The 27,130-nt window shown below is 42.9% G+C and overlaps 1 protein-coding gene across 9 annotated transcripts in view; it reads right to left on the bottom strand.

Annotated features, from left to right (window-relative positions):
- The window catches only part of LOC133419747 (C-terminal-binding protein 2), a 131,502-nt gene that overhangs the window by 41,599 nt on the left and 62,773 nt on the right, over positions 1-27,130 (bottom strand). For 2 of the 9 annotated variants that reach the window (XM_061709152.1, XM_061709154.1), the window contains exons 1-2: positions 11,182-12,976; positions 327-398 (exon numbers count right to left, since the gene is read on the bottom strand). The exons of 1 other annotated variant lie outside the window; for it this stretch is intronic. In XM_061709152.1, the coding sequence (XP_061565136.1) occupies positions 327-398; positions 11,182-12,976 (1,867 nt within the window). Of the gene's footprint in view, positions 1-326; positions 399-9,170; positions 9,233-11,181; positions 12,977-13,487; positions 13,611-27,130 lie in introns of those variants that run through there. 6 more of the 9 variants (XM_061709155.1, XM_061709156.1, XM_061709158.1 and 3 more) reach the window with 5 other exon arrangements.

Below are 27,130 nucleotides of genomic sequence, written 5' to 3'. Positions count from 1 at the left end.
CGCACAAATATGTGCACACATTAGCTGCCGCTCTCCCTCTGCTGTCACATGGCTATTAACCCATCCAAGCTGCAGCCCAGCTGTGCTCCATTACGATAAAAACTCAGGGGGGGGTCCGGGGGAGGAGGGGGGGGGTCTTGCCAGCGAAGGGTCAGCCATCAGACACAACGCGGTGTCCACTTACAGCCTTTTAACTCTCACTTCGCTCAAGAGTTCCAGCCATTTCCATTTCCCCCCCACCCACCTGCTCATCCACCTCCCTCCACCAGCACAGATGACATTTCACACTCGCTCTTCCCCAGACCCTGCATTACCCAGAAACCTACTGTAACTGGAGTTTGCATCTCGGGCACGCGCTGAAACGTCCATCAAGTCCTGTCGGGTGACAGCAAAATAACCTGGAGGTAACAAGATTTTCTCTTTCAATGCGGGGAAAAAAAAACAAATGCAAAGCCTAAAACAAATGTTTCAGGAACACAAATTATTATTTATTTTAAATCATATGGAAGTAAAAAATAACAGCCCCTCCCCCCCCTTTAGTCATAACGCTTTTGTGAAGAACAGTTTTGGTAAAGGTTAGCCACTTAAAGGCCTGGCTGCTTCCTGCACCAACATTTGGTCTTTGTTCGGCTTGGAAATACTCTTAAAAGGATTCCTGGGTAATTGTCTGTGTTGAAGTAGAAAGTGGTATTGGAAGAAAATGGACCATAATGACTGAGAGGAAACAGGGCAGTAGTAACATAATGGCCAACGAGAGCAACTCTGGGTCAGTGCTGCGCCGTTTTCCTAGATATTAATGAAAAATTAATAACACTTATTGGTGTATGCACCATGCAGGGCTTGGACGGTGGGGATTGCTTCAGGTAGACTTTATTTATTTGGTATCTCTGCATCTTTTCTGTAGTATTAAGGGTGTTCTTCTGAAGTTTCCGTCTTTCATGGAGCCAGAAAAGAGTGAACAAAGAAGGGTCATAATGTAACTATATAATTTTAAAAGGTGTAAAAGAAAAGGATTGCAGGGTTGTCCTGCTATTCCTTGCTTGGATATTTGAAAGGCCACATGGGAGATGTTCTGAGAAGCTCTGCCGTGTTTGTTGGCGACCGAGCTGAGCGAATGGCAACTGGTCGCATTGATTTGCAGCGCGAGCTGTAAATCAGACCGCAGCACAAAAGACCAGGCAGGAGAACAATGGTGGGACGCGATGGGGACACATGGGAGATGAACAACGACCAGAGGATGAGGACGACCACAGCCGACCGCAGGTGACTCGTTCTGGGGAGGGACGAGGCGGGCCGCGCGGAGCGCCGCCAGAGCGCTTCACGTCCAGGCAGCAGCTAACACAATGAGGTGAGTTTTACTAAAAAAAAAAAAAAAAAGCATCCATGGCAACAGATATTACTCATCCTCCTTTATTCTTGTAGTAGTCTGTTTATTTCCTCCGTCCTATTCCTCCCCTGGCCCTAGAGCTCTCCAACCCCGACCTCGCCGGCCACAGATCATGAAAAAAAGTAAATATGAGCACAAGGTTAAGCAATTTGTTAACCTTTGAAATATCCTGGCAATGGGATCGGCTGCTTTTTATTCTTTTCAGCTGCAGGAAAAAAAAAAATTAAGAAAAGAAGCAGAAAAAAACACAGATACACACACACACACACACACACACACACACACACACACACACTCTCAGACAATGTTGGCCACCACTTCAGAGAGGATATTCAATATCCATGAGCTTTTTCATTTCACACTGATGAATAATTCAGGGTGACCTGCCCACCACTGAGTGAGAGAGAAAGAGGGGGAGGGAGACTTTGAAAAAGAAAAAAAAAAAGGGAGGAGGAGGACTCGGGAGGTGTGCAGAGGTAGTTGTCAATTTAAGTGGATGCAGCTGTTGCTGTTCGACGCGCACAAAACCCGTCTCCTCCCCGGCTGCTGAGGAGAGAGCGCTAATATACAGCAGAATTGACAACAGATAATTGGGGAGATTATATCAAAGCGTGTCGAGAGCACCCGCCGCTGCTAACGTGTAAACAAAAATTTCCAAGAGCTGGGGAGACAAGTTGAATAAACATGACAATGCGATCTCCTGAAGTAGCCAAACGATTCATCTCGGCGATCAGGAAGAGCCAAGGTGTGTGGACAGACGCATTGAACACACACACATGCACACACATACGCCGAGTCAAAGTCCTCCTCATCTGGCCATCGGCTCTGGAGGACACGGGTCCAATCGGAGGGTTCTCCAGAGACTGATATCGATCATTTCAAACCGGGGAGCTCTGGCTCTGAGAATAAATGAAATGCGCACACAGAGAGCTTAGAATACCAGTCTATTAACCCCCCGCTCATTAACGCTGATGTTCCTCCAAGCGCAGGTTGAGGAGGAGGTGTGGCAGCAATTTTCCACTCAAGGTTATTAATCAACTTTACACTTTCACCCGAGTATAACTCATCTAAATTCTCAGCCTACCGCTGAAGCTGAGACACACAAAGCGAGGTGTGCTAGTCGCTGCACATCCTCCAGGTGGCCTTTGCTCACACTCTTTAGATTTTGTACTTTAGTACATACAAAGTCATTAAAGTGTGTGATTTACAGCTGTGACAGTCTCAACTTGACATTTGATTTCTGCACCTGGCATCCACATCACATTACATTGATTTTTTTTTTTTTTTTTTGTCAATCACTGCAGGCCCCATTTCTGAAGTAGATGGACTAAACTGAGAGCTTAAAGGAAGGATGATGCGGCTCCATAAGCGCTGCTGACTTCGCTGTCCTTGCTATCAGTTGTCGTGCTGCCAAAGTCTGCATTTAATAAAACTGCAACTGCTGACATGTGCAGGATGAAAGCCATTATACAAGCAATCTGAAATCATCTCATGCAGAGGTTTCTGACTTCTGTCTTCACTCCAACATGCATGCCCTGTTAGAACGGATGGCCATGTAATAGGTGTTTCAGTGGTTTAATGAGACCTCTCACGACAAGGAGTTGAAGCGCTAATGTGGACACAGATCGTTCTTGTTTTAAAATGGCCTTTTAAAAAGAAATTGAACTCATATGAATGTACCTTTAGCCTTATTTGGTTGAATGGAAAACGAACACAAACACTCTCACTCACCAAAAAAAAAAGTTGATTAAATGTGAAAACTAAAAATGAAAAACAACAAAATGTTTAAAGTGATTGGCACATTATTAACTTCATTCGCTGGTATGCAAAAAGAAAAAAACCTAGATAAGCTACTTTAAATTAAAGGCAGGGTCAGTGATTTCTGGATGAAATCACATCTCACTCACTGTGAACACTCCCAAGTCTTCCCATTCCCCCCACTTTATCTGCACAGGCATGAGGGCGAACCCTAACCCCCGTCTGTGATTGGCTGGAGCAACGTTTGTTACTTGTGTGCGTGTGCACATGTGTGTGTTAGTGCTGCAATTAACGACTATTCTGACAGTCGATTAGTCATTAGTCGACTAGTCGGATTATGAATCCCATAATTAATAAATGGCTCTTATTTAGCTCTCAGCTTTCAAATTTAGCATGAAGTTGTTTAAATAATGTGCTAATTATAAATTAAAGACATGAAAGATGGACACTTCGTTCAAAAATACATCTTTTAATGAACTTCACTGCCACTCGCAGTGGTGTTGCATCGACCGCCGCCATATTGTTCACTCTGTTGCACATGTGCAATTCTGAGCAGAGATTGAAGAGAGGATAATGCTTCACTCTGTTGAAAAACACGTGTGGTGACAAAAGCGGCTGAACACTATTGCACATAAGGAATTCTCAGCAGAGATAGGACGGAGGGAGATGCCTCACTCAGTTCATGTTTTTTTGCCGACAATAATCGACAATTAAATTAATCTGTGAGTATTTTTAACATCGATTTTTGTCAAGAATGTCTACTAATTGTAAACACACCCTAGTGGGTGTGTGTGTTTTTCTTAGTTTGTTTTGTTTTAAATACAATGTAATCTTGAGATGAACAACAACGGATGGTGAGGAATTTTGGGATAAAAAGTGTTCCTGGTAGTGCCGTCAGGCGATTAGAAAAATGAATCTAATTAATTACAGGATTTATAATTAATTAATCTTATTAATCGCATTTTAATTTTCTATCTGCTAAAGGTCCCCAAATAAAGAATTCGAATTCTAGGACATTACAAAATTGCAGTGCATGACTAATCAATTGAATACACTAAGAAGAGTGTGAGAAGTGTGTTTCATAAATGAAATTCAAAAGAAAAAGCTCAAGAACATCAGCAAACCAATTAGGCCAGGTGCATTATTCAAAAATGCAATACAAATACAGTTAAATAAATAAAATTCTGAAATAAAATAAGGCTGAGTCTCAAATAGGCACTTAAAGGGGACCTATTATGGCATCTAATACCTATTTTAAACAGGCCTTGAATTTCTTAAAAGCAAGCTTTTGATTGTTTTTGCTAAATAAATTAGAAATTCAGCCTCTAAGCCATGTCTTTATCTTCCCCGTTTCTAACCTCCTTCTCTATGAGGGATTCTGAGTGGGCGGGGCTATGATAATGAGACACTGTGCTGATTTGCTGCCTGAATGATGCGATACACCGCTACGAAAAAATGGCGGAAGCTCCGGCCGGCTGAGTTAGTTATGGGCGTGGTTTCACGCATCAGAGGCCAACCGATGCAAATTGCATTTTGGTTTCGTAACGAAAGGGAGTAGAATCTGAACGGCTCGTAGAAGTTACATCACACTGGATGGATCTTCCGGGCGGATGTAGAGACACTGCAGAATTTGGTTGCTTTCCTCCTTCTCTGAGTTGGCAGGCTGAGGGGAGACCACTTTATATATGTTAAAGCAAGAAAAAACTTGTTTTTCATAATAGGTCCCCTTTAAGCAGACTCTCAATTCAAAATTAAAACTAAAGCTGACTCAATACAGCGATTCACGTTCTAGTAGCTGTAACATTCACAGTGGAACTTCCGGACATGTTTAGCATTTAATTGATAATTCAGGCTGGAGCAGCTCCGGTGATAGGAACATTATTTTTTACAAAATGTGAAATATCACCGCGTTCTTGTTGATAGTCCCGTCTTCTTTCTTTTTATACATCAACTTGCCGTTCAAAGGCCCTAGCAAAGATTTGCTGGCCTCGCTCCCCTGAGTCATCCAGGTCTGTCACCTGCTTTGTTAGTTTGACTAGCAGCAGGTGGGAAGTGACCTGCCACTGCCAAGTGGCCTACGGGTCCCTCAATGGGCCAAATTTAAAATGCTCGCGCATTTTGCCGCTCATAATTAATTGTGTTAATTTGCATAACGCATTAATTAGCAGTGTAATTAATTAATCTAATTAACGCGCTAAACTGACAGCCCTAGTTCCTGGTTATAAATGACTTATACATTGCTGACCCTGCCTTTAACTTCAACAGGAAGGGAGACAAGGAGATGGCCAACTACAAATGTACAAATGTGCACCTTTATGTGAAACAAGTGGAAATAAAATGACATTCCATTACCTTAATAATGTATATATATATATTTTTTTAAAGTTCTCCATAAATATAATTAGTCGCTCATGCTCTTGATAATTTATTCAAGAGCATGAGTGATGTCAAGTTCCTTTTCATCAGCCAAACCCACACAGCTGAGTCATATTGTTTCATGTCCAGTTAAAAATTCAAATCCATTCAACCAATCCACAATAAACTGTAGTTTTAGATGCTTTAATTTAAATTTTGCAAACTTGTTTTGAACAGAGTTCTCTGCACAAACTCTTTTTTGCTCCATCTGCACCATTAACACATCTTATAAAGCCAACATACTGCTCTGCGAGTCTTAATCAACACTTTCATTAATTCCAATCAATCCATCTTCATTAAAAACCAAATACTACCGGCTTCTCTGCAGTGACTAAACCTCTGTTTTAAAAAATCCGCAATTTAAGAACCACAGCTATGATTCAGCGGCATGTAAATTCAATTGAATAAAGAGTAAAAGCTCAAGTGAAAAAGGGGCAAATCTTTAACCTTATGGCCCATTTTCAGGCCAGGAATAACACCTCTGACCCTGTGCAGAGGTCAGATGTTACTACTGTGTACACACACACGCACACACACACTCTCGAACACTCTTGCTGTCACTAGCAGTGGGAGACCAGCTGTTTCTCATTTGCTCGAAGGCTCCAGTTCCCTCCACGGGTTGGCCAGCTTTGCAGAAACCATTAATCCCTCTGAGAACGCGAGCAATGCTTTGGAAAGATCAACCATGAGAAAAACGGCGATGGAAGGCTGACGAGTGGTGCTGGAGAGCGGACGGGAGGCTCTGCGACACTCTTCTTTCACTCGTTTTGTTTTTGAAGGGAGAAAATAAAAACTGTTGGAGTGGAAAAATAGATTTTGGTGGCCATATTTCCCCCAGGACACAAACAATACTGAGGTTGAGTGGAGATGGTGCGGCTGATAGCAGATAGTTCATGTAACATTTAGCAGGTTCACAGGGAGCAGGAGAAGGACAGCAGACAAAGACGAGTGTGCAAGAGGGAGGGGAACAGTGAATACATGGCATGCAGCTGAATCGCTCCAATTACTGCCAATCATTGCTTTTATTTGACAAATCGCGTAAAACACAACTACTCCATCACAGAGAAAACATCTAATCCATCCCTGTGCTATTCCTCTGGATATTAACACACTCCCATAAAGAGAAAAGATAACGCTAAAAAAAAAGCAATAATTTGTCATTTTCAACAGACTCCTGATATTATAACAAAAATACTTGAAGGATGTTTGCATAGATACATTACAACCTTACTAGGTGTTATACAGTGCTGATAAAAAAGCCTTGCCACGTGAGCTGGAACCACTTGTCAGTCTTCATTCATTCAAATCAGAAGGATTAGTGACACACAAACACACTTGAATATGTCCATGCTAGCACTTGTGCACTACATACATACACACACAAGTGTGTGGCGGCTATTTCCTGCTCCAATTCTGCTCCTACTCTTACACAGAAATATTTGGTCATTAGCCTTCAAAATAAAAGCCTCTTTATTTTGGAGCAGTGTTGAACATAAATGTTTGTCCCTGGAGCCATATTTTCCTCTTTCTTATTTCACACCGATACCCCATGGCTCAATCATCGGATCTCTTGGACTCGGGTGGAAAATCCCACCAAAAGATCGAAATATCTTGACAAGGGTCCCAAGTCCTTCAGTGGTCAGCCTTTATGGATTTTCAGTTTAAGTGTTTCAATAATGTGAGCAACTAATTATAAACAGTATTTCAGTGATATGCCCATCACTATGAAATGAATTAACTCCCTTAAATATGACTTTTATTGATTTTTGTATGAAGTCTGTAAAAAGAAAATGCAAGAAAACAGTTGTGGAGTGTAAATGCATCAAGGGAAACATACTTATGATGCTGTTGGTGCAGAGATAAAACGGATCTATTCGTATTATGGACTTTCTAACCACATGAAGGCCACTGTTACTGATAATCAATTAAACTTTTATGAAGACATTTCAAATTTCCAGCTTGTTGATTTTGATCCTGAGGAAGAAGGCATTGAGATTCCTGAGGAGGAGAAAGCCACATTTACAGCCCTTATAGATGAATTATTACATGAATTAATGTGATGTGACTGTATTAAATGCTCTCACTTCAAAACAAAACATATTGATCACCAGTGGAAGTAGCAGGAATTTAAAAACACCCTCCGTTCAGTCTCTAGACTCGTCTAATATAGGTTTGGACACACTTCCCCATTTGTTTGAATGAGAAAGTGTGTCCAATTTTTTGGTCTGTACTATATATATATATATATATATATATATATATATATATATATATATATATATATATATATATATATGCAGGTGTCCACCTTTATATATATATATATATATATATATATATATATATATATATATATATATATATATATATATATATATATATATATATATATATAGTACAGACCAAAGAATTGGACACACTTTCTCATTCAAACAAATGGGGAAGTGTGTCCAAACCTATATTATATATATATATATATATATATATATATATATATATATATATATATATATATATATATATATATATAGCCCAACAACACTGCTCAGTTTTAAACACTGAACTTTCGTAGTGACAGTCCGATTAGCTTTCATGTTGATAAAACTATAACAATCATGTCACTCTTCTGAAACTCTTAGACTGTCCTTTACAAGAGCAGTAAATAGATAAACAGACAGCTACAGGAAGTGTAAGGTCATGTCCCCATGTCCTGCTGGCAGCTCCATCCCATCCAGCCGTCCTCAGATAAAGATGGACGTTTCCTGCTTTGAAAAGAGGGACATCTGTGTCCTATGTCCTAAACCAAATGACTCTTAAAACTTTTATACGTTCCATTTTTCAGACCTGGAGTTAATCCATTTTGCTTCACCTCCCTCTGATCAACATGCACACTTGTAATTATGTCGTTATGCCCATGATATAATGCTAATTGACTCAAAGTCAAAGACCAAACTGACGCACAGGGAGTGTTTCCGTTTCGTGTAGCTCTTGGATCACAGCGGGAGCGCACATTAAAATCACAGCCAGACACCTGACAGAAAGCAGTTTAGCCAAAGACAGCTGAGAGCACATTAGACGGGAATCCTCATGAACGTCCTTCCAAACTCTGGCAGAGAAATTAAAAGCCCATTTAAGGCCCCACGGGCTCCATGTGCAACAAGGTTGTACAAATGTCAGCGGTAACACTGATGGCCTCCCTTCAGAAAAGTGATCGGCCCTGTTTTGACAAACACTCATGGAAGCATTAGACACAAACTAGTCACACGAAAGCCGTTCAGCAGAAGCCATGCAGGTGAACTGACAACATCCCACGAGGCTACGGAGGCCCGCGGCAAACGTCTCGTCTCACTCGTCTCTCTGAGCTACAAGCCCTTCCCTCGAACACACCACAGCTGGCATCCCTCCGCGCCACCTCCTAATTCTCCAGCCAAGAAAAGCACAGCTGAAGATGTTCTGCGGATTATCTCTGCAGGGAAACCACGTGCAGGTGTCCACCTTTACTTAATCTACTGAGCACGCTACACAACGCAGGCTACAAGCCGCTCTCGTCTCTAGATAGCGTGGTGGCTACTCTGCGTCACGTGACCCTGGAGCTATAGGGTTTACCCACCTGTGCTGCTCTGAGAGATGCCACTGACAGCCAACTCCATCTGAGTGCCGCAAGGCGCTCTCCCTACTTTAAGTGGAGGGGAACTGTTGCAACTGAGCTTAACTGAACCGTTTAAAGCCATTATTAACACTACTTACGGCTTTAGCCAACCAACTCAGCGCCCAGTGGAGAGGAGTGCTCAGGTGCAGGCCCTCCCACCTGCAGCTTTCATATAAATACGTCAACCGCTTTCACTTACACTAAAAAAAAAAAAAAAAATTCTGCTTTGAAAATAAATGGAAAATAAAAATTACCATTTTGGAAATGCACTTTGATGTAAAATGATAAAAAAATAGAACTGCCAATTTATTCACCGAATACAAAAGGAATAAAGTGTCAACCTTTCATTAATATGCACGACTGAACATAAAAACGCCCTGCATGTAATAGGAGAGGCTCTTCACGGGTGCATTAAAGCCTTCGCCCGAAAAATGAGAAGCAATTTCTTAAGATATGAAGCACACCACTCTGAGAGGAAAGGGGTTGAGTAGTAAACAAAATGTTTTCATTAAGCGCAATGCAACGTTCTATTATTTTCACTCAATTTGCTCCTGGTCCACACGACCAACGTGGGTAACAAGTGCAAAAAACCTGTTGACACCGTATGCAGATATTCTCCTTTCCGTAACTGTGAAGATTATCCTTCTCTGATTAGCACCGAAGCCAAGGTTGCCTAGCAACTCACAATTAAGAAATATGCCTTCCGATCGGCGGCGAGCGCCGCTCATTATCAGATGAAGTTACTCGAGCAACAAATGTCAGCTCCTTGCAAATGACTTTGTTGTACTGAGAGTGTTAAGGGTGAGGGAAGGTCTGGCACTGTGACCGCGGGAAGAAGTGGTCATTTCCACAGAGCTCGCGCTACCCACCCCTGCTTCCCATCGCTCTCACACTAAAGGAAGCCATCGGACCCGATGGGGCCGGATGAATGTGAGATTACACTCATGAAAACATGCTTGAAGGATTTCATTCTTCCATAAAATGGTCAATCCTCATCAGCAATGAAATGCATCAGCTTGGGAGAAGTAAAAATGAAGGCGAATTCACAGCTCACCAAAATAAAAGCCTGCCTCCCTACTTGCGTTAACCACGAATGCTTCACTAAAATCATTACATGTAGAATTGCCCCAATCAGATGGAAATGGCGCTAAAGAAAAACACAATTGCAGAGGGCAAGAAATGAATATCAGTCTGTCCATAACTGCATAACAGCACAGTCATGTGACCTTAAGAAAATGCAGCAGCACTGTAGTGGCAATTTCATTCATGACTATGAAACGCTAAGGATCTAATTGAATTTCTAACTGCCTTTTTATTAGCGATGATCTTAATATGACGTATAATACTTTAATGAAAATTCTCGCAAGCAGAAAAAGCTCAAGACAAAAAAAACCCAAAGTTTCATTCAAGGGAATGTTTGAATTGACTCATCAAGATGGAAAAGAAACAAAAATCTTATAGCTGTTTTGCTCCGCAATCAGAATTTAAAGCTATAAATACAGTTACCTATTATGGTGTACGCAAATATACATCCAATTAGTGTAATTGGATTGGAAGCAGTTAAGCCCCCCCGATTAAGAGAGAGTGCAGGGAAAAATAGAATAGCAGCAATTCCTTTTACACACTAAAAACAAGCTGGACGTTGTATTTGTGACACTTGATTAAGTCCAAAACAATATTACAAGCCTGGTTATGAGAGTTCTGCAGTATGGTGGCATATAATTGCAATTGCACAATTTACAAAAAAGGGACCTCTGAGAGCAAAGCTGCTTAACATGTCAAACTTGTCTTCCATACTTCTCTTACACTATAACATAACGCAAAAAAAATAATCAGTTTACACAGGACTACAATTACATCAGAGGAGCAAAATTAATACCATCCTGTGAAAATTACTGCTCTGCAACAAAGACGGAGGATACAAAACAAGAGGACTTGAGGAAATGGGGAGAAAGGTGAAACTTCACATTACTTGTGTCAGGTGTGGTGGCCATGGTTGAGACTATAACAGGTGGACCAGTACGCCGTCCTACCATCTTGGTGTTGGTAGAGCTTTGCACTTGGAGAATGTTGGAAGGAGAGACGGGAACTACGGTACTCTCGGGGGCAACATTGATCCCTTTCCGAAGAAGTTGTGGGCTGTGAAGGGGGCTCGTTGCTGCTAGGGGCGATGCCGGAGGGAGGTTGGGAGCCCTCTTCATCAGCTCCATAGGGGAGTAGGAGCCGGAGAAGGTTTTGGGTGCTGCCCCAGGGGTGCCCGGAGCTGGTGGAGGCTGCTGTCCCATGGCAGACAGGGCGAGGCCGGTATGAGCATTGTACATGGAGACGGGTCTTGCTGGAGGCACCACACTATTGTATCCTCCGGGGCTAACTGGAAAACCTCCAGGTGCCATTTGTCGTGCCCCTGGGTAGGTGGTGGTCTCTAAGAGATGTTGGGAAGGGGCGCTACTAGGCCGCCTTCCAAGAAACTCTCCCATCCGCGGGGACACAGTCTGGAGGGTGGAGGGGGGTTGCTGCATCAGAGCAGGGTCCATGGTCAAACCTTGGGGCTGCATGTAGAGGTCATTGCGATGGCTGAAGCTGTTGGAGCGGGTCCGTGGTCCCCCCGCCCCGCCACTCTTGCATACATGTACAACACGAGACAGAACACGTGCCTGTGCCAGGTTAGGGGCCACTGACCGACTGTCGTGCTCTTCCATCATCCCCAGCGTAGAAATCGAGTCAAAGCCATGCTGTAGCAGCAGAGTGATGGTGCTCTCAGCCAAGCCTTCAGCTCGCAGGAAAGCCAAGAAGCTCGGGTCGACCATCTTCTTGGGGTCGGCAGCGCTGGGATGGACGGGAGGCAAGGCAGGGGGCATTCCAGCTGTGGCAGCCACCATGGCCGCGGTCGGGTCATAGTGGGGGTCATAAGGCAGCCTCTGGGAGGCTACGGCTCCGTAAGCTCGAGACAGAGCTCCGTCCATTCCTCGAGGAGCTGCGTCCACCAATGAACTGGTGGCCGCTGGCTGGCGGGGTCCCGGGGGCAAGCTGCCGAGGCTGTTATAGGCTTGGTGGGCAGGGAGGGACGGTCGCTCGGCGGCGTAAACAGGCACCCCGTAGGCAGCAGGAGAGGAAGCGCCGCCACCAATACGCTGGGCGTCTGGGATCATCTTAGATCCCAGAGATTCCCTGTACAAACGGCTAAGCTCATGCAGGGGAGGGGCAGGCGGGGGGAGAGGCGGAGGGGGAGGAAGCACCGGTGTAGTAGCAGAGGCCAGCACAGAAGGTGTGGCCCTCGCCTGTCCTTGATCCCACGCAGGCCCCCCCCCACCAGCGCCGGGTCTATAATGCAGCACTGATCTGGTGAGCGAGTGCGGGTTATCCCTGTAAAACTCCTCAGCTGGCTGGCCAGATAAAGTGGAGTCAGCCAGGTAGTAATCCTGAGGCGGTGCCGAGGTCCTACCTGCCATCACCCTCCTGAGGTAGAGGTTACTGCTCAGGTCAGGCACAAGGTTCTTCTTTTGCAGCTCCGGCCCGTACGGGTCACGGCCCACCTGCCTGTAAAAGGACGGGTAGCACACTGGATCCAGTTTCCCAGCATTCTCTAGATGATGATGCATCCACGCTTCGCTGTCTCCGTCGCCGAGTGCCAAGGAATTCCCGCGTCCCGCGACGGTGCCACAGTACTGACAGCGAGCCGCAGCCCCGTCGCTCTGGCCCTCGCTCCACTCAGGACCTCGCCGGCCGAGAAAGCCACCGAAATGCGACTGCTCGCTTGAGTTAGGCATCGATGAAGACGCCAAAAAGGGCAGCTATAAGAGCGGAACACAGGGCTGGGTGTTCTGTTTCAGCTCTCCAATTACATTCGCCTCACCCAATCAAAAGGGAGGAATAGAGAAAAAGAGAAGGACAGGTGAAGCAGGAAGTACCCTTTTACCTGGTCTGCAGCTGTGGGTTCACCCTCCCCTCACTCTTAAGTCTGCGCTATCATGTAGCTCCCTGCTGGCAGCCTATCTAAATAATTCAGCCTTGGAAACATTAGAAATCCATGAGGAGAGACACACAACATAATAATACGTGAAAGAAGGAAGACAATCGCACATGTGCACGCGCGCACGCGCGCACACACACACACACACACACACACACACACACACACACACACACACACACACACACACACACACACACACACACACACACACACACACACACACACACACACACACACACACACACACACACACACACACACACACACACACACACACACACACACACACACAGAAAGCAACACACCTTCAGAGTGAGGCTCTGCTCCACTCAGCAAGCATCATGCTTGTTCTGGGCATCGCGGCTGCACTCCAAACTAAGACCGAAGGTAAGAAATTGGGGTTCAAAAAAAAAAAAAGAAAAGAAACATGCTGGACAATGACAACAGACTGGAGGAGGAGACGAGACGCACTAATCCATCGGGTGTTGATGCTGCCATTGGCAGGGACATCCCCCCCCCGCCCCCGTCTACTGCGTTTACCACAGGCGGATTAGCGTCAAACTAAAACCTGCTTAAATCCAATGCCCCTGTGACATCACTTGAACTAAATAGTAGGCATAACCCAGGCCCCTGGAAATGTTTACGGAGCGCAGGGCAAGAGTTTGTGGTTCCTGCTGCTCACTTTTCCTGCTCGCCTGCGGCAGGTATCCCAGTGGGCCTGGCAGGGACTGATGTGTAATGCATGCCCCTAAAGAGAGGTAAGTCCAGTCCCAAGAGTCATTCTGAGGTTCACACTTAATCTGCTGGCTGCCAGAAGAAAAAAAACCAGGACGTGCTCCACTTGAACCAGCGAGAACGCACAGCCTCCCCTACTGGAGAACTACAGCGTCACAAACATAAACACTTACCCGTACATACAAGTATAAAGAAAGAGAATTTTATATCAGAACTTTTAAGTGATTCAGAAATGAAATATCCTCATTTACCAATAAGAACACTAAAGTGAATAAAGGATGACATGGTATATATAAATATTACAATAAAGCTGCACATTTATTTTGATAACATTTTGATGCATCAAAATCAGTCGGTGCAAGATGCTCGTCCCACTGACGTTTCCCATTCACAGAGCTTCGCCCGTACGCGCCTGCTCCCCTTGATGTGAAATGGAGCGAATGTGGCTTATCTGAGATGTTACCATTGAGAGATAACTGCCAGTGTTTACTTGCTGTCACGAGAGTAATGGGACCGGTGGCAGGAGGAGAAGAAGGGAGCTTCGATAAGTGTGCGATAAGAAATGGGCTGCCAGTTTTGGCGTCCCCTCCACGACAGACAAAGACAGGACAATGAAAGACAGGAAGGGGATATGACTGGATGGCGCTAACTGGACTGTGATAACTAGATAGCTCTGTGCCTGTTTATATTTGGTTTTTACCCGTGTTGCCAAAGAGAAATGGGGTCTGACATCATCTGAATAAGGATATAAGATATAAAAGCTAAACTAAATGTACTAATGTAAATCTACCGGAGGATCTGAGAGGAGCTGGAAATGTGGACATTTTTAAACGTAGACTAAAAACTCATCTCTTTGGTCTGGCTTTTACGTAGCATCAAATTTTATAGTTTTATTCTGTTTAACCTTTTTTAAAGGTATCTGTTTTATTTATTTATCTATTTCTTGTAATGTTTTTATTATTATATTTTATTGTTGTGGACTAGGGCTGGGCGATATATCGAGATTTTAATATATATCGATATATTTTCAAACACGATATGGCACGAGACAATATCGTTTATATCGATTTAAAATTTATTTATTTATTTATTTTTTTTAATGATTTTGATATAGCTTATTTTGTGACAAATTGACTTGAATGTTTTATTTGAGATTTGCACAAATGTTTTGTTATTTGCACAACTGTCAACCTCAGTGGAAAAGTCTGCCTGTTACTGTCTACATTGTATTAATTGCACAGTGTATTTTAATTTAATTGTTATGCAGGAAAAGGATATTTGTTTTATTTTATTCAAGAAGCATTTTTATTCTATATATGCAGGCAGTTTATTTTTATTTCATTTGTTTTATACATTTTGATATTGTGCAGACCTCTGTTAATAAATGTACCTGTGTGACATTTGGCACGAGGCTTTGTATTAAAACTGACGGTTTTTTTAAGGGTTTGCCTCAGAAAAAAATGAAGCTAACAGAGATGCTATGCTATAATGCTTTGGGGGAAACCCCAATTAAGGCACAGAAAAAATATCGAGATATATATCGAGTATCGCCATTTAGCTAGAAAATATCAAGATATGACTATGGTCCATATCGCCCAGCCCTATTGTGGACTGATTATTTTTTAGCCTTAATCCTTGAACTTTTTTTTTTTTTTTTTTTTCATTTTAATGAACTATATTGTATGTCAGTGTGCATTGGTCTCCCAGTTTTGATTTTTTTGGTCTCCCAGTTTTTTTGTTTTTGTTTATTACGCTTATTTTTCAGTCAAAATGTCAAAGCACTTTGTATTTCATGTACCTGGATGAAAGGTGCTATATAAATAAAATTTGATTGATTGATTGATGGATACTTCAAGGTTAACACTTAATTAACACTTAATTCCAAATTCAAAACACATACTGTAAAACTGAAGATCAGAATAACTTAAACCCGAATCAGAATCTGCATTTCTGTTTCAAACTGATGAGACAGACGGAGAAATGACCATCTTCTGCACCTGCGTCTTCTGACTACTAACTGTCGTCATGGCAGCTGTTTTTTCATTTTCCCTGGACGATTTTCTTTACGTGCATGTGGCACTTTTTTAATTTTCCAAACAAAAAGCTGGGTTTTATCTGATCTGGAAGCCTGGTGGCGTCAGCGGGGCCGAATCCACCAGCAGCTGCTTCTCTGCTATCAAGATACTCTTTTAAAACTGTTTTTTTCCCTTCCTTGTTGTGAGTCATATTATTCTGGGTCTTCGAAAAAACTCATGGTCATGGTTCAAAACAAGCACTTCATTGCGCTGCCATGGTAACCTGGTGGCTATTGTGAACTATTGTGTCTATAAAATATCTGGGTGGCACATATGGACCAGAATTCCTTAGTTATTATTTATTTTATTATTAGTTTTTTTGCACCCACCACAGCAGCTAGTCGGTTGAGCAGACTGACCCGCCGGGACAGAAAAACCCCTGCATTTGGTGGGAAATCCTCCAACTGTGAGTCGGACCAAATTTATCACCATTTAGGAGTGACATGACACCGTCTCCAGCTTTCTTAATGAATCTCACCAGCTACCATTTCCCCAAGTGAGCCACATTCACTCTGATTTCACATGGCTCAGTGATGCAATATTTGTAAAATATTAAGAAGAACAAACCTTTTTCTTTCACCTTTTTTTTAATTGTGAAGTATTGAAAGAGGAGAACATTAAGTAGGTCAAAGGAAAAAGGAATCAGAAGCGTTTCATTGTCCCTTGTGGCCTTGGTGAGTCCAGGAAGGTGCACATCTAAAGGGGGTTTTCTTTCATTAGAGGTAGAGCCTACCTACAAAATTTCTTTCCACCGATTTTCTCAGCTCCGTCCTCGCAGCTTTGAGCTATGGAGCTAGAACAGTCTCATAATTCACAAATGCACAGGACAAGTTTTACAAATGCACGGACCGATTTGCAAATACACACACCGTTTCACACGTGCACAGGACAAGTTTTACAAATGCACAGACCGATTTGCAAATACACACACAGTTTCACACGTGCACAGAACAATTCACACGTGCGTAGGACAAGATACACAAATGTATTTTTGATGCACACACAAATATAACCTGATTTACACATGTTTTTTTGTCTGTGAGCTGCGCTGGATTTGTGTGTGAGTTTTGAGACTCTCCTGACGTGACAAGATCCACACGTAGGTTTTTTTTAACACGGAAGGATCTGCAACCAATCAGATTAAAGGGGCGGATACACCTGCTGTTTGAGCTGCGTTAGCGCTGGTTTGTCGGGCTGATCAACCAGAGCCGTCAGGAGACTGCACTGTCTCCAAGTCCTGCCGATGCAGCAACTGATGATGAAAAACAGCGGAGATTTTTATATATTTGCTCCGTTTGGTTTCACGAAGTATTACTGTCCCGCTGATTCATCTCAGAACCAGACAGACAGCAGAGAGCTGCTGCGCTGTCTGGCGGGGACGAGCTGCAGCCAGGTGGAGCAGCACGCGCATGTCAGGAGATTAATTTACCCAAATATCTGGAGTAACGTCGGTATCAGTCGACTGATAACCGAAGAACCTCTGTATCAGCTCAGATGTTTGATGATCGGTGGACTAAACCCCGACCAGCATCATCACGGCTGCATCTTCCCATGCATGACTCTATCTGCACCGGGAATGTTTTGACACACGTTTGTCTCTGTGTGGTGGCGATGTCACATCATAAATGTGAGGATAACAGCTGCTTGTTTCTGACCTCCGTGTCTGGTCCCTGGTCAGCTGGTCTGACCGGGACCAGCGCCGCCCACGGCCAGAGCCAGAACGAGACTGCAGCAATATTCACCCCCGTCAACAGGCTTGTTCTCCTGAAAGACACCTGTAGTTCAAATATATATATATCTCCGCTGTTTCTCATCAGCTGCTGCATCGGCAGGACTTGGAGTGCAGTCTGCTGGCGGCTCTGGTTGATCAGCCCGACAAACCAGCGCTAACGCAGCTCAAACAGCAGGTGTATCCGCCCCTTTAATCTGATTGGTTGCAGATCCTTCCGTGTTAAAAAAAACCTACGTGTGGATCTTGTCACGTCAGGAGAGTCTCAAAACTCACACACAAATCCAGCGCAGCTCACAGACAAAAAAACATGTGTAAATCAGGTTATATTTGTGTGTGCATCAAAAATACATTTGTGTATCTTGTCCTACGCACGTGTGAATTGTTCTGTGCACGTGTGAAACTGTGTGTGTATTTGCAAATCGGTCTGTGCATTTGTAAAACTTGTCCTGTGCATTCGTGAATTATGAGACTGTTCTAGCTCCATATTGAGCGGCTGTGCACTTTTTGTCAACTGTAAAAGACGCCATTAATCACTGTGTTGTATCTCTCCACGGGGATAGCAGACAATAACTTCTTTTAATAAGCCCCCTTCCAGGGCTGTGTGTCATTCAGATCCCCGCTTCCTGAGAAAATATTAATAACAAGAACAAACATCCCAAGTACAGTCAGGCTAGTGTTGCTTAAATTGAAACAAGGATATGGCATATCATATCTCCCATCACGCAAATTAATATAAAAGGAAAAGAGCGGATGGGGATACCAAATTCATCTTGTCCACATTTCCTTGCATGCCTCTCCTCGGGGCTGCTTTATAATTAAGTGAGGGTGCTCTTCAGCACTGATCAAGCAACGGGGATCCTGTATTTGCAAGTATTAATAATACAACACAACTCACATGCTGGATATTTGGGGAAAGGCGTGAAAATTGATGCCAACAGTCGGCATACTTGCGCAAAAATTGACATACATCTCTGAGAAAGACCTCTAGGTACAATGTGCTGAACAGACGTCCCGCAACAGCCATGCCTTCGGAGCAATCTGGCCATCTTTCTAGGGCACAGGACCCTAACGGCGGGACTTGGCAGGCAGCGCGGGCGGAGATAGCCACAGAATGATTTAGATAGTGGCAACTCTACAACTGCTGATCCATTAAACTTTCATAGGGACTTCATAAATTAAAACCGTAACAGAAAGAACTTGAAAATTCTACTCAATTACGGCGATTGTACAGTATATTAAAGTTTTAACGAGCCCCCGGGCTTTTCCTCTACCATAGCACAACTTGAGGGAAGGGGGAGGGGCGACGAGGAAAAGGAAAAAAAACACATGGTACCAATTCTGGTCCGACGGCCTTTAGGGGGCTTTGCGTCTGCTGCGTTATCGAGACGATCCCCAACCTCTTTATCGGCCCACATCTCTTCAGCAGCAGCATGTTACAGCATTTGCATGAGTGACTGGGGGGTGGTGGGGGAGCCGTCACAGGCCAAGACCTCGTGTAGACCTGGTGAAGCGGGCGAGCAGAGTTTTGTCTTCCGTGTTAGAGGCCCAATCTTTGCCTCGTGCGCAGCCCCGCGCTCCCACTGCCCGCCGCTACCAAGCCGATGCCCCATACTGCCTCACAGATGGGGCAGACAGAAGGGAGGGACGGCAGCCCGCTTGCGTTTTGGAGAGATGAGGAGTGTGCAGCTGAGTGAGAAGAGGGAGGGAAGGAGGGGACAAGAAGGAGGATGGAAGAGAAAATGGAATTTGCCCCCACAACATGCATGGAAAAGATATATCTGTGGAGTTTAGTTAAACCGAAACACACCAACCCTCCATCAAGTAAGCGGTGGTTATTAGCGGATATATAGAGGAGCTACAGTTTAACACACGTTTCTGAGAAATTGGACATGGCATTTACGAACATCTCCTGTGGTAGTACCGGTTTATAAAAGGTCAGCATGTCCTTCTGCATTTTTCCCCCTTTACAAAATCTTGATTTCATGCCCTAATATAAACTGAACCGGTCATTCATCACTGTTGGACTCCTTAAACCAAGCAGCTGCGCAACGTCCAAACAAATCATAAAACAAGAGTTGAAAATTAGGCCTGGTCCCGAAACTGGTACCAGAAACAGAACAACTCACAGATACTGCTGATAGTACTCGTTATCAGTGATTATTCAGGACATAGAGGGACATCTCTAGTCCAATTGAACAATCTGATTTTCTGATTTCAAATGTGCAAACAGATATTCCTTAATAAGGTTTGATGAATTTATAAATATAAACATACCAGATCTGACACCTACTTATGTCTTTACATGAGCACTGAGTCTAAAACTCTTTCACTTGTGTTGTTTGTGTGAATAAATCGGTCTCATTCACAGTATAGGTAGGAAATCCAATGGGAGTTGCAGGAGAGTGAACACTTGACAGCGTGCATGAAACCCCTCAATATAGGCTACAAAAAAGGTTAAAGATTAAGTAACCATTGGACAATCTGTGATGCTCATTTACGTTCTGAGAAACTGTGGTGAAGCTGGAAGTTGATGGAGTAATTAATCAATATGAGATCATGCTGTTTGATCCACTCCATGCATTTTCAGTAGTTCTTAGCAACATAAAAAGAAACAGATCCTTTTTAAATCACTTGACAATAAGCAGCAGATGAGGTTTGACTGGGTTAAAATTTTCCAATCATCAGTCATCAGTCGACTTTCAGATGCAACATATTCAGGATTTGTGCGTTTCCCAGTCTTGTGGTGTCCTGCATCAGGACACTGGATCCATGGCATTTTGTGGGTTTCAAGGTGGGGTTTCTCTGGATTGAGGGCTTTCCAACACATCTAGTTTGAGAGAAGGATCAATCACCTTCTCCTATTTCCTGTTGTATCTGCAGCCAGAGGCTCGTCTGCAATCACGTTCATGCAAAAACGGCTCTTGGATCAATTAACCACAAGACAAGATGATTGATATTAATAATCAGGCTGACATGTTTAATCAGAAAAACGGAAAAAAAAAATGTTTACTCAAATACTTCTACATCTAATCCAGATAAAATATATTTCTAATTACACAAGCACAAAAAACTCATCATGTTGCACAGCATGAATAAAATGCAGATGTTGATTAAAACATTATCTGACTAGATTAGAGTAGCTCTAATCTAACCCAGAGGGATGAGAGTATCGCCGTCTACAAGCCAAATAACAATTTCAGCAAGGAGAAGAGAAAAAAAAAATGGATTGGGAGCAGATTTGTCCTCCCTCCCAGCCTCTCGGCCCGGTCGCAACACAATGATAAACACTGGTTCAGCTCAAATTAAGTTGGGAACATGAAAGGACCTGAGGCTGACAGAAACACGGGCCATGGAAGATCACTCGCCATCTCTTCAGACGACAGAAATGAATCTCTTCACCCCTGAGAGCGAGACGGGGAGCTTCTCTCTATTCCTCATGACGCCGAATTAAAGCCGATGCTTCCCAGCAGCTGCTTTGATTAGGCTAACTAGCATCTTTTGATAAAAAAAATAAAACATTCACAACGAGTTCCCTGCCTCCTTATTTGCAGACAGGCCAGATTATGCTAAATACATATCAAGGACTTGAATAGCTTAATCAGCCTTGTCATCTGGCCAATGGGCTTTTTCTGAGATTCTTCATTTGTGACGCCGGTGCCACAAACGCAAGATATTAAAACAGCTACCGCTGACAATTTTAGCAACGTTATAATTCAAAATAATACAATCTACACCGTGCATGTTGTCTGGAAGCTGCCTGGGATGAAAATAGTTGAGATGTATTGCAGGGAGACAATAGAGACAAAGGCGAAGCCTCTGTTGGACAGTGCAGAGAGAGTGCGGTCTCAGTGGACGCTTGCGAAAGACGGCATTCCAGATTTCTCTCTAGAAGAAAGAAAAATACCGAGAAGAGACAGCACGAATCACGGCTTCATCTGCTCTGTGTCTGTTTGCCAACTGTGAACCTGGTTGAAGTGTGAACCTGGATTAAGATGAGTTACTCACAAATGGAGCCAGAAAACGGCCCTTTGAGGATTTTACCTGCGTGTGAAACCAAAAGCAAACGTTTGCTTAATGTGTGTTTTCCCCTTGCTCTGAAACAATCGCCATGGCAGCCTTATCATGCCGCTACATGCAATCACTGAGACAACTCTGCCTGGCCGTTGGCTCGTGAACAAACCGCAAATCACAAGCTACCCCCCCCCCGACTTTTCTTTTTTCCCCCAAGATGGTGGCCGGATCCACTGATCCTTTACGACCGCCATCTGGAGAGCTGGAGTGTGTGTTTGTGGGAGCGTGCAAAGTGTGTGAGGGGGAACGTTTCACCGTCATGCTGGAACAATTGCATGAACCCCTGTGCTAACAGCTTTATCGAGAGATATATCGAGTCAGGTCCGCCCGTTAAAAAGTTTAAACTTTACCGTTAGGCAAACTAACAAACTCTCAAGTTTCACGACATCTGGCTCAGGTGCTGGACCCGATACCGACAAGAGATTAAAACAACAACAACATTATACTGGAACAGATGTTCCCATCATTACCGATTATAAAGACGGTAAAAATCTAACTTTAATGTTCAAAGTTATAATCACGCAATAAGACAGACTATCTACTTAATACAGGAAACCAACTCCACTCTATGAAGTGGATTTACAGCAAAGATCAAATCAACTGCACTTAAATATTTGTGTTTTTTGTTTTATTTGCTGTTGTTTGTTTCTCTATTTCTCATTGTTCTCGACATGTTTGTACTGTTACCGTGAAGCACTTTGAGCTGCGATTTTCGTATGAAAGGTGCTATACAAATAAATATAGAAATAATCATACATGCACACATACACACACATAGCCACACATATGCATACACACACACACACACACACACACTTAACCACACATACATATATACGCTCACACACACACACACACACACACACACACACACACACACACACACACACACACATACAGCCACTCAGACATATACATATACACACACATATACACACACATAGCCACACACACACACACATACACAGCCACACAAACATATACATACACACACACACACACACTTGTTCACCGGCATGCTTGCTCTGTAGTTTTGGGGTTAGTTAGCGGTAGCTTAGCTCAGACTGCGATCAGATCTCGAGATTTGGGTTGATTGCTGCTCGTGTTTTGGACGGCTCTGTGTCGGTTTTGTGTTTCGTTTGTGGTTTTTGTTGCAGATTTCCAGTGCTCGACGTGTGCCTCCGTGTGCTCTTGCTTCCTGGATTGGCAGTGGATGTCACTCCCCCCCCAAGAATAAATAAATAAATACATAAAAACTTGGGGAAACTGCTGCAGCTTGCTTTAAAAACCATGGTCATGTGTCCGCTAATGATAATGATAATGATAATAATGATAATAACCACTAAATGTAATTACTAGGAGGACACCACACAGAGCTTATCTGTGAAGCACGGCGGAAGAAGCATTATGGTTTGTGGCTGATTTTCTGGGGAGCTTGTAATTAAAGTCTATTAAAATAACATTTTCAGAGGAATATCAGCAGCAGTGATGCAAGAACAGGTCGGCTGGTCAATCTATTATCAAAAAATGGTCATAGGACCACAACGTGACGATTTGATCTGAGCTACATATTCAGGTCAGTTTACGTATTGTGGTATAAACACTGGTATAATCTTGAAACCAGCATCCTGTGACTGGGTAACTACGACTGGAGTGCCCTTGCACGGTATTTAGAAACCACTAGAGGCTGATGATGCAGGATCATGCGGTGATGTGACAATAATTCTCCAAGGATGACAAACCTTTCCTTGTAACAGCGCCGCAGCAACAGCTGGTACGCTCTCTGCGAGCTCAGACGCGCTGGAGCTCCCTCAGGAACAACAAACCACCTCAGGTGTCCGACTCAAATCAATTCAGCAGTTGGATGTAGACTGCAACTCTAATCAAGAAGGATTTCCACCAATAAATGATCCACCTGTGCTATGAGATGTAATTGCCTTTATGGCTCACTTTTATTCAATAAAAGTTGCTCGCTGACTTTCAGTGGACTCTAATTGCCGTGATATAATCCTGATGCATCCATTCATCCACTTTCTGTAACTGCTTCATGCCTCTCAGGGTCCCCGAGGGGTTGGGGTATGTCCCAGCTGTCCAAGGGTGAGAGACGGGGTACGCTGTGCAGGGGTTACTATTTTGTCAGTTTCAGATTGATTACACTCATTTTTGCACTCTTCACACTCACACTTTTGGCTACTTTAGTTAATTTTACGGACCTCTTTTTTCTGGGAGGCTGGCACTTCTCATTGTGAACAATTATAATCTAAAAATTCAAAAAGGAAGAACAAAAGTAGAGATGGTTGGCACCATCATATTTGTAGAGAAGAACTATCCTGGATTTTGGGTGGAAAATGACAATTTTTACACTCTTTCTTGGGCCACTATCTTTAAGTGTCTGCGATGGTTGCCTGGCAACTGGTCCAGGCCACATAAAAAGGCCACAAGCTTTAGAGGTGCTGGAATTTGATTTGGGCAGAGCTGGAGCAGATCTCCCTCTTTTGTGCTAAGTTGAGCGAGCCGGCTGCCGGCGGCAGATTCATATTTACTGCGCAGACGGCAGAGTTCGGCTGAAACGCTTTTCAAAATCGCAAAATCATGTTGCTGATGTCTTGCATCTGATGAAATCCAGCAATTTAGATGTCACAACACTGTACTGCAGATGTGAACCTTTTTTTTTTTTTTTTTTAAAGTAATCGCTGGTGTCTTATAAAATAGAAAATAACATCCAATAACAAACACGACTGCAGCAGCAACACTTGATGGTGGGTGTGTCTGACACTTTCATTCTTCCCTTGATAACACTTTTTTCAAAGCAATGAACAACAGATTAAGTTTCTTCCAATTTGGCGTGAGAGAAAGCGGAGTATTTTCCAGCTTTGATGCAGCTGTGACAGATGTGGTTATCTATGTTTTGGAGAGGGACTATGCTACCCGTCACTCTTGGGTGCTTTATATCCTTCAGAAAGCCAGGTAACAGGCTTGTGAAAGAGCTCTGCTTATGTTTCCGGACTTTGCATCTGACACTGTGAAAAGCTAACTGCCTAAGTAGTAAAGTAAAGTGGTCTAAGGCCACAACCCAGAAATGCAATGCTTACCCGCTTCCTTCCAGGCTTTATTTCTGAGGTTTGTATCGTTATATGACCGCAAAGTCTGGACACAGCAGCAATCAGTTTCTCCTCTAATTTGTGCATGTATACATTCACAGTACTGTCACAGGTCAACAAAGATGATATTAACTCCCAGACCAACTAACATCAAGGCTGATTAAGAGATGAAGACGGACAAGAATATTTGTAGATTTAAATGGTTTAGTTGCAGGTAACGTAAGTGTTAGGGTCTTTAGATGTGAGAGTGTGTTGCATGTTAGTCTCGAGAATAAAATCTCTCTGAAGTCTTTGCAAAGTTGTCTAAAGAGAGTAATGACAAAAGAAAAAACAATAGCGTGACCGGGCACTTTGAAGGTTTTTTCTTTTATTCACGTATTCATTTATTTATTCATTTTGCTATTAAAATGTTAAATACTACATGCTGTCCACCCAAGTGGAGATGTATCAAACTGACAATGTATGTATGTGACGTTCAAAGCTTGGCATTATTTAGTTGATAGGACATCCTGCAGCCCACAGGAGTGAACACATCAGTAGCTTGTTCAAAACTATGGACAAAAAAATAACAATAGCAAGAGTAAAGCCACTTTGGTTGTCCTTAGAAGATGATAGTTGTATTAGTTTTGAATTATTAATGTTTAAAAAAAAACAGTTACGCGTGTGGTATTTAAAGGGGTTCAGTATTAAATAAACTATTTGATTATATGCCATATTCTTAATTCAGATACATTTGTTCTTAGGGCTGGGCGATATATCGAGATTTTAATATATATCGATATATTTTCAAACGCGATATGGTACGAGACAATATCGTTTATATTGATTATTAAAAAAAATATATATATATATGATTTTGAAATAGCTTATTTTGTGACAAATTGACTTGAATGTTTTATTTGAGATTTGCACAAATGTTTTGTTATTTGCACAACTGTCAACCTCAGTGGAAAAGTCTGCCTGTTACTGTCTACATTGTATTAATTGTACAGTGTATTTTAATTTAATTGTTATGCAGGAAAGGGATATTTGTTTTATTTTATTCAAGAAGCATTTTTATTCTATACATGCAGGCAGTTTATTTTAATTCATTTGTTTTATACATTTTGATATTGTGCAGACCTCTGTTAATAAAGGTACCTGTGTGACATTTGGCACGAGGCTTTGTATTAAAACTGACTGTTTTTTTAAGGGTTTGCCTCAGAAAAAAAAATGAATCTAACAGAGATGCTATGCTATAATGCTTTGGGGGAAACCCCAATTATGTCACAGAAAAAATATCGATATATATCGAGTATCGCCATTCAGCTAGAAAATATCGAGATATGACTTTTGGTCCATATCGCCCAGCCCTATTTGTTCTGTATTATTTGGATTCAGAAGTCTTAATATATTTTATAGAATTGTTAAGGTTGACATCTGTAATAATCTCCTTTCCGTTTCATCTCTCTAGCTAAAATATGACATATCCAGGAATGTGAGCAGACCTTTGACGCTCACACCGTGACGTGGAAAGATAACGTCAACAGAATACAGTGTGTGAGGAGAAAAAAAAGTAGATGGCAGGGAAGAAATGTACTTAAACCTAAGTTATGCTCCAATGGTTTTTTTCTTAAAGCTGTCGTATATTCAGAAATCACAGGAATCAAAGACGATTCAAGGATGGTGTGTCTTGGAAACAACAATGAGCCCAGACAGGAAGTGTGGCATATGACACTTCATTTCAAGTGCTTCACACTGAGGTGGTTACATCCTGCAGCAGCGCAAACATGCTGGCACAGGGGGGTAATGGTGCGTCTAGCTTCATTTTCCAGCGCTGCAGTCATGTCTGCCTCTCCTTGCACTGGTTCCGGGAGGGCCCACAGGCTTAACAAGCCTCTCGGGGATCCAGACGGCAGACAGGAGAGCTTTTTTACCTTAAGACACACTCTGACAGACACACACGCACACACACATGCTGAGCAGAGTCAAACAAGTGGGTTTCAAAATGTACATTTGTAAAGCTTCAGACAGAGTTTATACACCCACACAAACAATCACACTCCTCGCTGACTGGACCGACTGTGCAGAGGAAGAGCCACCTATTCCAGCACTCTGGCCCTGATCATTTTGTTCATGACTAAAAAGCGCTGTTTGTTGTTGTTTTTTTACATGGGACCTGGGTTCAAATGCTCAGTCTATCCAATTGCACAAACCACGTAAGAGACACTCCAAAAAAAAACAAAAAAAAAAAA

This window comes from Cololabis saira, chromosome 19 (genome assembly GCF_033807715.1).
Source record: "Cololabis saira isolate AMF1-May2022 chromosome 19, fColSai1.1, whole genome shotgun sequence".
Taxonomy (NCBI): Eukaryota; Metazoa; Chordata; class Actinopteri; order Beloniformes; family Belonidae; genus Cololabis; species Cololabis saira.
Note: the sequence above shows the minus strand (reverse complement) of the source record. Positions and strands in the feature narration are given on the sequence as shown.